This window comes from Rhinichthys klamathensis, unplaced genomic scaffold (assembly GCF_029890125.1).
Source record: "Rhinichthys klamathensis goyatoka isolate OS25496 unplaced genomic scaffold, OSU_Roscu_1.1 h1tg000486l_1, whole genome shotgun sequence".
Classification (NCBI taxonomy): Eukaryota; Metazoa; Chordata; class Actinopteri; order Cypriniformes; family Leuciscidae; genus Rhinichthys; species Rhinichthys klamathensis.
Window position 1 is genome coordinate 758469 of NW_026606973.1, and position 11532 is coordinate 770000.

At 35.6% G+C, this 11532-nt stretch overlaps 1 protein-coding gene across 3 annotated transcripts in view; it reads right to left on the reverse strand.

Moving 5' to 3' along the window:
- Positions 1-783: 783 nt before the first annotated feature.
- Positions 784-11532, reverse strand: part of LOC130072359 (cyclin-dependent kinase-like 5) — a 36055-nt gene continuing 25306 nt past the window's right edge. For 2 of the 3 annotated variants that reach the window (XM_056237432.1, XM_056237431.1), the window contains 5 exons: positions 9673-9766; positions 8746-8851; positions 7638-7757; positions 3317-3511; positions 784-1196 (listed from right to left, as the gene is read on the reverse strand). In XM_056237432.1, coding sequence (XP_056093407.1) covers positions 888-1196; positions 3317-3511; positions 7638-7757; positions 8746-8851; positions 9673-9766 — 824 coding nt within the window. In that variant the 3' untranslated portion in view covers positions 784-887. The remainder of the gene's footprint in view (positions 1197-3316; positions 3512-7637; positions 7758-8745; positions 8852-9672; positions 9767-11532) is intronic. The other variant, XM_056237433.1, reaches the window with a different exon arrangement.

Below are 11532 nucleotides of genomic sequence, written 5' to 3' on the forward strand. Positions count from 1 at the left end.
CTTTTATGATGGATAGAGAGATGCACTTTTATGATGGATAGATGCACTTTTATGATGATAGATGCACTTTTATGATGGATAGATGCACTTTTATGATGATAGATGCACTTTTATGATGGATAGATGCACTTTTAGGATGGATAGATGCACTTTAATGATGGATAGATGCACTTTATGATGGATAGATGCACTTTTATGATGGATAGATGTACTTTTATGATGGATAGATGCACTTTTATGATGGATAGATGCACTTTTATGATGGATAGATGCAGATGTACTTTTATGATGGATAGATGCACTTTATGATGGATAGATGCACTTTTATGATGGATAGATGCACTTTTATGATGGATAGATGCACTTTATGATGGATAGATGCACTTTTATGATGGATAGATGTACTTTTATGATGGATAGATGCACTTTTATGATGGATAGATGCACTTTTATGATGGATAGATGCAGATGTACTTTTATGATGGATAGATGCACTTTATGATGGATAGATGCACTTATGATGGATAGATGCACTTTTATGATGGATAGATGCACTTTTATCATGGATGGATAGATGCACTTTTATGATGGATAGATGCACTTTTATGATGGATAGATGCACTTTTATCATGGATGGATAGATGCACTTTTATGATGGACAGATGCACTTTTATTCTCTTCAAAACAGAAACAGCCATTCACTGTCATTATAAAGCTTGGAAGAGCCAGGACATTTTTTAATATAAGTCCAATTGTATTTGTCTGAAAGAAGAATGTCATATACACCTAGGATGACTTAAGGGTGAGTAAATCACGGGCTAATTTTCATTTTTGGGTGAACTGTCTCTTTAATACATCAGAAGAAAAGGTCCATTAGGGGGCGCCGTTCACAGCGCAGTCTCTTTAAGGTCATTCAGGTTTGGCAAACGCGAGCGAAAGTGTCGAGCGAAGCCCGGTTTGGAGGTGAGCTGCTCGGGATACGGGTTTCCCTCGGGACGGCCCAGAGCGCTGGAGTGCCAGCCGGACTCCAGGGGCCCCGGGGCCGACGCGTACGAGGCCTGCCGACTCTTGGCCTGCATGAAGCTCCCGGGTTTAGAGGAGGACTGAGGAGGGTAGTGGAGATCTGCTGAGGTCTGGTTGGAGGAGGAGGAGGAGGAGGTGGTGAGATGAAGAAGCTTCCGCAACGACCTCAGAGGCTGAGACAAAACACACTTATTACTGATTACAGGCATTTATTCAGTTGTTTAAGAGCTATGTTATATGTCATTTATTTATATGTCATTTATACATTTAATCTGATACATATATCTGATACATATATACACTATTATCTGATTCTACATTGTTGCTCTTATATTTGGCTTTATATATAACATGTCATTTTCATAAAAGACTAAATCTTTATATATATATATATATGTGTGTGTGTGTGTAATTTAATTTAATAATTTATAGAATTTATATATAATTTATAATTATTCCTATATTTATATAATTTACATAATTTATTTATATGTAATTTAATGCACAATTTATAAAAATCAAAAACTGAATGTTTTTAGATTTAATTTATAAAAAAATGAAAACTGAATGTTTTTATATAATTTATATATAACTTATTTCTATGTAATTTAATGCAAAAAAATAAAAAAACGGAATTTAATTACATTTATTTAAATTGAATTTAATTTACCTAATTTATATTTAAAGAAATATTTAATTTAATGCACAATTTATAAAAATCAAAAACTTGTTTTTCAAAATCAAATGTTTTTATATAATTTATATATAATTTATTGCATAATCAAAAACTGATATACATATATTTTATTTATATGTAATTTGATGCATATAATCTGATACATATTTCTATTAATTACACATAATATGATACATATTATCTGATTCTGCATAGTTGCTGTTATATTTGGCTATATATATAACTTATATGTAATTGAATGCATTATTTATTCAAATGAAAGACTGAATCTTTATACCTAATATATTTATATTTAATTTAATGCATAATTTATAAAAATCAAAAACTGAATGTTTTTTTATAATTTATATATAATTTGTCTAGATTTTATTTAATGCATAATATATAAAAATAAAAAAATGAATCTTGTTATATAGTTTATAATTTGTTTAGATTTAACTTATTGCATAATAAATCAAAAACTTAATCTTTTTTACAATTTACTTATGTTTTAATGATATAATTTATATGTAATTTAATGCATTGTTTAAATATAGTTTATTTAAACATGTACATAATTCATATATAACTTAGTTATATGTAATTTAATGCATAATTTATAAACTCACAAACTGGATTCAGTTTTGATTATATAACACTGAGCCGTAACCACACAAGTGTACTATTAATAAACATTAATACTGTGTAGGTTTTCCACAACCAGCTGGCGAGAGTCATTTAACAATCCAGGTGTTATTTCAAACATTAAATGTAATTTAATATTGATAAAATGTGATATAATAAATGTACATAATTAATAATTTATTGTTAAATTGCATCATTATGTGATGTAACTGTAATTTTTTTTTTTTTTTTTTTTTTTTAAATAGCCCATGCGTTGTTTATAATGAAGTTTATGGGTAATATTAGAAAAACAGAAAAAGATTAATTAAAATTATGTATAATTATATATATTCTGTAATAATAAAAACCACAGTTACTTTCCATATACAAATATGCCATCAAAAGTTTGGTGTCAGTAGTATACGATTTTTATTTAAAAGAAAGTAATACGTTTATTCAGCAAGGATGCATTTTAATTGATCAAAAGTGACAGTAACGACATTTATAATGTTACAAAAGATTAAATTTAAAATAAATGCTGTTCTTTTGAACTTTCTATTCATCAAAGAATCCTGAAAACAAATGACCACAAAAATATTTTAAACATTAATAATAATGTTGAGCATCAGATCCTCATATTAGAGTGATTTCTGAAGGATCATGTGACACTGAAGACTGGAGTAATGATGCTGAAAATTCAGCTTTGATCACAGGAATAAATTACACTTTACTATATATTCACATAGAAAACAGATGTTCTAAGCTGTAATAATTTTTCACAATATTACTGTTTTTACTGTATTTATTTGATCATGTAAATGATCAAATAACTGTGATTTTGTATAAGTACATTTCTGAAATGCATTACCTCTGATAATAACAGATTACTCTAAATCGTAACGTGGACTGCTTTGAAATGATGTGTATTGTGAAAAGCGCTATACAAGTAAATGTGAATTGAATTGAATGTAAATGGTGCGAGGTCCTGTGTACCTGAGAGTGTGTGTCCGGTGTCCTCTCTATAGGCCAGTCAGCGTCCCGCTCTCGCTCTCGCTCCTGATCCTGCTCTCTCTCTCTCTCCCGGCTGCGTTCCCGGTCCCGGCTGCGAGTGCGATGTCTGCTGCCCTGGTGTCCGTACGAGCGCGACGACTTCTGTATCAGCACCGGATCCGGGCCGTCGCTCGGCACCTGACCAATCACACGCGGTACAGAGCTGTCAATCATACACACGTTTAAACATTACAACTAACAGCCAAAATAACAGAGAGCGACAGCCCAGGAGAGAAGCGTAATCGTTTGTTCTAACATGGGTGGATTTTTACAAATATTCTGATTCTTCTTCTTAAAGGTGCAGTGTGTAAGTTTTAGTGGCGTCTAGTGGTGAGGTTGTGAATGGCAACCAACAGAAGTTACGGTGGCCGACAGGAAGTGATGTCGTCGTCTGAGACAGCAGAGAGTAGCCAGTTAAGCAATGAGGATTCTTTACAAAGATTAATTAAGAAATTAGGTTTACGTCATTAATCAGTAAAACAATGTTAATGTGAATATTATTGTTACTTGTTCATCATTGTGTCAGTGTTTTATTCGCTGACTTTAGCAGCTTCTTTACACGAAGAACAACATAGTGATGAAACGCGTTTGTCCGCTCAGGGCCACCGTAGAAACATGTCGATGTAAGCAGACCCGCGGTGTGTGTAGAGAGAAACGCCTCATTCTAAGCTAATAAAAACATCACGGTTCATTAAGTAAGGTCTTTATACACCACTGAACACATAGTTATGTATATGATATTGCATTTCTGTCAACAGATCCTCCTAAATATTACACAATGCACCTTTAATATGACTTTTTATTATGATGAGGATTATCATTATTATTATGAACCAGATTAGACACTGATGGCGTCATCATATTCACCATCACCAGATCCAAGAAATCTGATTCCAGATTCCAGATGACTCCGGATAAAATCATTCCACCACTTTATTCAAAATGTTTTAAATTCAATTCAAGGTTATTCATATAGCGCTTTTCACAATACTTTTCAAAGCAGCTTTGCAGAAATTTACAGCTTTGTGTTTTTTATTATTGAACACTTGAACTAGTTTACCCTGGGTTGTGCTAACCCTGCTTCTACATTACAAGTGTGAAACGGTCCTTTACCCGGGGTTAAAAGCGGTGCTAACCCTGCTTCTACATTACAAATGTGAAACGGTCCTTTACCCGGGGTTAAAAGCGGTGCTAACCTTGCTTCTACATTACAAGTGTGAAATGGTCCTTTACCCGGGGTTAAAAGCGGTGCTAACCCTGCTTCTACATTACAAGTGTGAAATGGTCCTTTACCCGGGGTTAAAAGCGGTCCTAACCCTGCTTCTACATTACAAGTGTGAAACGGTCCTTTACCCGGGGTTAAAAGCGGTGCTAACCTTGCTTCTACATTACAAGTGTGAAATGGTCCTTTACCCGGGGTTAAAAGCGGTGCTAACCTTGCTTCTACATTACAAGTGTGAAACGGTCCTTTACCCGGGGTTAAAAGCGGTGCTAACCTTGCTTCTACATTACAAATGTGAAACGGTCCTTTACCCAGGGTTAAAAGCGGTGCTAACCCTGCTTCTACATTACAAGTGTGAAACGGTCCTTTACCCGGGGGCAAAAGCGGTGCTAACCTTGCTTCTACATTACAAGTGTGAAATGGTCCTTTACCCGGGGTTAAAAGCGGTGCTAACCCTGCTTCTACATTACAAGTGTGAAACGGTCCTTTACCCGGGGTTAAAAGCGGTGCTAACCTTGCTTCTACATTACAAGTGTGAAATGGTCCTTTACCCGGGGTTAAAAGCCGTGCTAACCTTGCTTCTACATTACAAGTGTGAAACGGTCCTTTACCCGGGGTTAAAAGCGGTGCTAACCCTGCTTCTACATTACAAATGTGAAACGGTCCTTTACCCGGGGTTAAAAGCGGTGCTAACCTTGCTTCTACATTACAAATGTGAAACGGTCCTTTACCCAGGGTTAAAAGCGGTGCTAACCCTGCTTCTACATTACAAGTGTGAAACGGTCCTTTACCCGGGGTTAAAAGCGGTGCTAACCTTGCTTCTACATTACAAGTGTGAAATGGTCCTTTACCCGGGGTTAAAAGCGGTGCTAACCCTGCTTCTACATTACAAGTGTGAAACGGTCCTTTACCCGGGGTTAAAAGCTGTGCTAACCTTGCTTCTACATTACAAGTGTGAAATGGTCCTTTACCCGGGGTTAAAAGCGGTGCTAACCTTGCTTCTACATTACAAGTGTGAAACGGTCCTTTACCCGGGGTTAAAAGCGGTGCTAACCTTGCTTCTACATTACAAGTGTGAAATGGTCCTTTACCCGGGGTTAAAAGCGGTGCTAACCTTGCTTCTACATTACAAGTGTGAAACGGTCCTTTACCCGGGGTTAAAAGTGGTGCTAACCTTGCTTCTACATTACAAGTGTGAAACGGTCCTTTACCCGGGGTTAAAAGCGGTGCTAACCTTGCTTCTACATTACAAGTGTGAAATGGTCCTTTACCGGGGTTAAAAGCGGTGCTAACCTTGCTTCTACATTACAAGTGTGAAACGGTCCTTTACCCGGGGTTAAAAGTGGTGCTAACCCTGCTTCTACATTACAAGTGTGAAACGGTCCTTTACCCGGGGTTAAAAGTGGTGCTAACCCTGCTTATACATTACAAGTGTGAAACGGTCCTTTACCCGGGGTTAAAAGTGGTGCTAACCCTGCTTCTACATTACAAGTGTGAAACGGTCCTTTACCCGGGGTTAAAAGCGGTGCTAACCTTGCTTCTACATTACAAGTGTGAAATGGTCCTTTACCCGGGGTTAAAAGCGGTGCTAACCTTGCTTCTACATTACAAGTGTGAAACGGTCCTTTACCCGGGGTTAAAAGTGGTGCTAACCCTGCTTCTACATTACAAGTGTGAAACGGTCCTTTACCCGGGGTTAAAAGCGGTGCTAACCTTGCTTCTACATTACAAGTGTGAAATGGTCCTTTACCCGGGGTTAAAAGCGGTGCTAACCTTGCTTCTACATTACAAGTGTGAAACGGTCCTTTACCCGGGGTTAAAAGTGGTGCTAACCCTGCTTCTACATTACAAGTGTGAAACGGTCCTTTACCCGGGGTTAAAAGTGGTGCTAACCCTGCTTATACATTACAAGTGTGAAACGGTCCTTTACCCGGGGTTAAAAGTGGTGCTAACCCTGCTTCTACATTACAAGTGTGAAACGGTCCTTTACCCGGGGTTAAAAGCGGTGCTAACCTTGCTTCTACATTACAAGTGTGAAACGGTCCTTTACCCGGGGTTAAAAGCGGTGTTAACCTTGCTTCTACATTACAAGTGTGAAACGGTCCTTTACCCGGGGTTAAAAGTGGTGCTAACCCTGCTTCTACATTACAAGTGTGAAACGGTCCTTTACCCGGGGTTAAAAGCGGTGCTAACCTTGCTTCTACATTACAAGTGTGAAATGGTCCTTTACCCGGGGTTAAAAGCGGTGCTAACCTTGCTTCTACATTACAAGTGTGAAACGGTCCTTTACCCGGGGTTAAAAGTGGTGCTAACCCTGCTTCTACATTACAAGTGTGAAACGGTCCTTTACCCGGGGTTAAAAGTGGTGCTAACCCTGCTTATACATTACAAGTGTGAAACGGTCCTTTACCCGGGGTTAAAAGTGGTGCTAACCCTGCTTATACATTACAAGTGTGAAACGGTCCTTTACCCGGGGTTAAAAGCGGTGCTAACCTTGCTTCTACATTACAGGTCCTTTACCCGGGGTTAAAAGTCGGTAAAGTGCAGTGTGAAAAGCCCTAAATACAATTTACATATCACTTTACAATAAAGAGTTATTTTTTGAATTTCGGAAATGAGAAATTGGGGAGAAAATGTTTTTAAATATCATAAATTATGTCAAAAAATCATACAAATTATTTATTTCTTTGTATGTACAACATACATAAATAAAAACAGTGTAGGTTTCTTCTGATTTTGGGGGAACATGATTTCATCAGTTTCATCCTCATGTATTTAGTCTGTTTCTGTGGATTTGCTTAATCAAAATCAAATGAAAAATTCTTTCACATGCAAATCACAGAATGCAAATATGAAGTCATGCGTCCATCATTTGTGGAGTCAGTCTCAGATTACTGATGACATTACAGATCTGACAACCAATGAGGAGACAAATACCTAGCCCACTTCAACATAGCCGATTAGTGTTGTTAATTCATGCAGCGAGATTAGCGGTTTAGTTGGCGGCGTGTTAGAGGCGTATGTATGGAGACTGGTGTATACCATGGGTGTGGCCACTAGGGGACGCACTCTCTCAGAGGAGCTCCTCGTGAAGCTCCTCTGAGAGTGAAAAAGAGGAAAGAGGGCTTTTCTCATGACTGGAACTTGCTCTTCAGTGTCTGTCTGCAATACAAGAGACACAAAACTCACACTGAGACTCAATACTGGAGATCTGCCACCCGACTCCACTGTTCATGATGTCTTTCTGTCTGATTACGGTTTACAATGAATTATTACAAATAAAATAATAAATTAAAAAAAATAATTTTAAAAGGGTTCATATCATGATGAATCCAATCAAATGGTGTTAGTTAGTTTTTATTGGTATATTTTCCATTTACATTTTAGTGACATTTTTAGTAATTATTTGTTTCTTTTAGTGAAGTATGTCTAAATGGTTTTTAGTTATTTTAGTAATTTGAGTAAAAAATAGAGATTTTGCCTTGGCAACTAGCTGAAATAAAATAAGTATATTTTTTAAATTACGTTTCATTTTATTTCAGTTAATGTTTATTTTATTGAAAGTAAAGACCTTTTTTTTTGTTTTTTTTTTTTGTTAACAATAATAACCCACAAAAAAAGTGAGATTTTAACTCTCTAGAAACAATTTAATATTGATTAGGGTTTATAATTAATCATAAAAATTATTCAAAAAATGTTGTTCAAAAGTTTCATATAATGACAAATCCAATCTTTTTGAACATTCCTCACACAAAGCTATCATATGACTTCAAAAGATTTGGAATAGAATAGAATAGAATAGAATAGAATAGAATAGAATAGAATAGAATAGAATAGAATAGAATAGAATAGGACTTTTATGGTGGTTCTATGCTGCTTTTTGGAGATTTACAGATCTTGTCATAGAAAAGATCAGCGTGAATATTCTACATTTCTGCTGTTTCTACAGAAAGCAATAACAGCATGCGTGTTTGTAATGAAATAAGGTGAATAAATAAAAACAGTCGGTTTAAAATATCAGAGTAGCGGTTGAGTCGGGCGACAGACTCTCGTTTACAGACCGGATTTAAACTCTACTATTCACTCACACACATTCACCTGTGATACATTAAACACACACACACACACACACACACACACACACACTCACGGTTTGTGGCTTCTTCTTCTTCTTCTTCATGGATCTGAAGAAGCCTTGTTTCTCTTTCTCTTTGGTGGGTTCAGGAGGGCTCACGTCCAGCGTCTCAGACCCCGTCCTCATCAAACAACACACTTACAATGTCAATAAAACTGATGCTTACAATCTGGCATTATATTATAATATTATTTCTATTAATATTTTGAATTAGTTTCCGTTTTATATTTTCCGTTTTTGTTTGAATTTCAGTTAAAGTGTTTGTAATGTTTTTGTGTATCTGTCATTTCAATTAGTTTTTTTTATTTGTTATATATATATTGTTTGAATAAATTTTTCAGTGTTAGTTTTAGTTATTTTTTTAAGTTATATTTTTTATATTAAGTTATTATATTTAGTAAGTTGCTGCTGCAGTTCACTTAACGGCCACCGGTGTCGCTAATAATAAGAGTTTCTGAATTCTACATATCGCCTCTTTAAACTAAAAGAAAATTACAAATGTTGCCTTGGCATATTTTTTTTAATATATTATTTTATTTCAGTTAACATTTTATTTTGAGTAACAAAAATGTTTTTAAGTGTTTTTAGTTAATAATAACCCTGCAAACTGCTCAACCTACAGATTTTAACTTAATAGAAACAATCAGTTTTTATATATATATTCTGACTCACTTCCTGTTTGACTGTCTAAGGTTTTCAAGAGTCAGAAAAATGCCTTTATTGCATAATTTCTACTAAATTAAAAACATTTAATTAATTTATTTATTCCTTGATTTGATTATTCCAAGCACTGGAAACTTATTATATATTGTTATCAGAGAAAATGTTTTGATTTAAATAAAATTTTGGTGGAGCCAAATAATAGTAGTAGTATATATATATTTTAAATGCAACATATTTACAGAAGATGAAAAACAGAGAGTGTGCGTGCTTCATCCTCACCAGGGGTCATAGGTCGGTTGGTGTATGTTGTGGCTGTTGTCTATCGTGACCCCTGAACTCTCGTGGAACGAGTTATCAGGTCTGGGTGACGGCACTGGTGAAAACACAAAAACATCAGCATATAGAGGAAACAGTGAGACCTGGAACCAGTGACCTTCAAAAATAAAGTGTTACAAAAAGCGATATCGCACTGTTAAAATGCATAAAATAACTATTGCATCACTTCTCACTTGCTCTCTCTTCCAACAACAGTTTTGTTTCTTTTTATTCAAAGTGCTATTTCTTTTGCTGTTGTTTTTTGATTGTCCTCTCAATACAGTTTGCATGCATGACTATATTGTGAATATATATAATGACTATATTGCAGTAAATACTGCAGTTTTCTTGATTATAATGGGAGCACTCCTTGGACACTGTGTCGAGCGCTGTAAGACTACAGTACGGGGAACAGAGAGGTTTTCAATTGCATTTGTTAATACGTCAATTAGAAAACATAATAAAATAAAACATGTCACCCTAAACGTTAAATGTTCAAATTAGTGCTGGGCAACGATTAATCGCATCCAAAATAAAGGTTTGTGTTTACATAATATATGTGTGTGTAGTACTGTGTATAATTATTTTTTATATATAAATACACACATATGCATGTATACATTTAAGAAAAATGTGTTATATATATATACACTGAACAAAATGATAAACGCAACACTTTTGTTTTTGCCCCCATTTTTCATGAGCTGAACTCAAAGATCTAAGACTTTTTCTATGTACACAAAAGGCCCATTTCTCTCAAATATTGTTCACAAATCCGTCTAAATCTGTGTTAGTGAGCACTTCTCCTTTTCCGAGATAATCCATCCACCTCACAGGTGTGGCATATCAAGATGCTGATCTTGGAGGAGAAGATGCTGGATGTGGAGGTCCTGGGCTGGTGTGGTTACACGTGGTCTGCGGTTGTGAGGCCGGTTGGATGTACTGCCAAATTCTCTGAAACGCCTTTGGAGACGCTTATGGTAGAGAAATGAACATTCAGTTCACGGGAAACAGCTCTGGTGGACACTCCTGCAGTCAGCATGCCGATCGCACACTCCCTCAAAACTTGCGACATCTGTGGCATTGAGCCGTGTGATAAAACTGCACATTTTAGAGTGGCCTTTTATTGTGGACAGCCCTAAGGCACACCTGTGCAATAATCATCATCTAATCAGAATCTTGATATGCCACACCTGTGAGGTGGATGGATTACCTCGGCAAAGGAGAAGTGCTCACTAACACAGATTTAGACAGATTTGTGAACAATATTTGAGAGAAACAGGCCTTTTGTGTACATAGAAAAAGTCTTAGATCTTTGAGTTCAGCTCGGGGCAAATGGGGCAAAAACAAGTGTTGCGTTTATAATTTTGTTCAGTGTATAATATATTTATATTTATATATAAGTATATATACAGTATATACATGCAAATATTTCTTAAATATATACATACTGTATGTGTACGGTATTTATATATACAAAATAAATACACAGTACACACACATATTGTTGTAGCCGTTTGTCTATAATAAGTGTTGTATTGGAGTTTATTTATTATAAGTTATGTATTTGTTTATTATTATTATTTAGTATGTGCGTATTTGTATTTATGTACTTATTTTAGTTAATTATCATGGACCTGTCGGGTTAGGAATGTATATGCCACCGCGTATGGACGGAGTAGGAAGTGAAAGAACAAATGTTTGGATTTGGGGATGGTGGTTACTCAGTTTTTTTTACCACTTTGTTAACTTTGTTTGGATTTTTCGTTTGTTAAAAAAAATTTACTTAATTTAGAAATGTTAGGAATATAAAGCTTTTGAAAT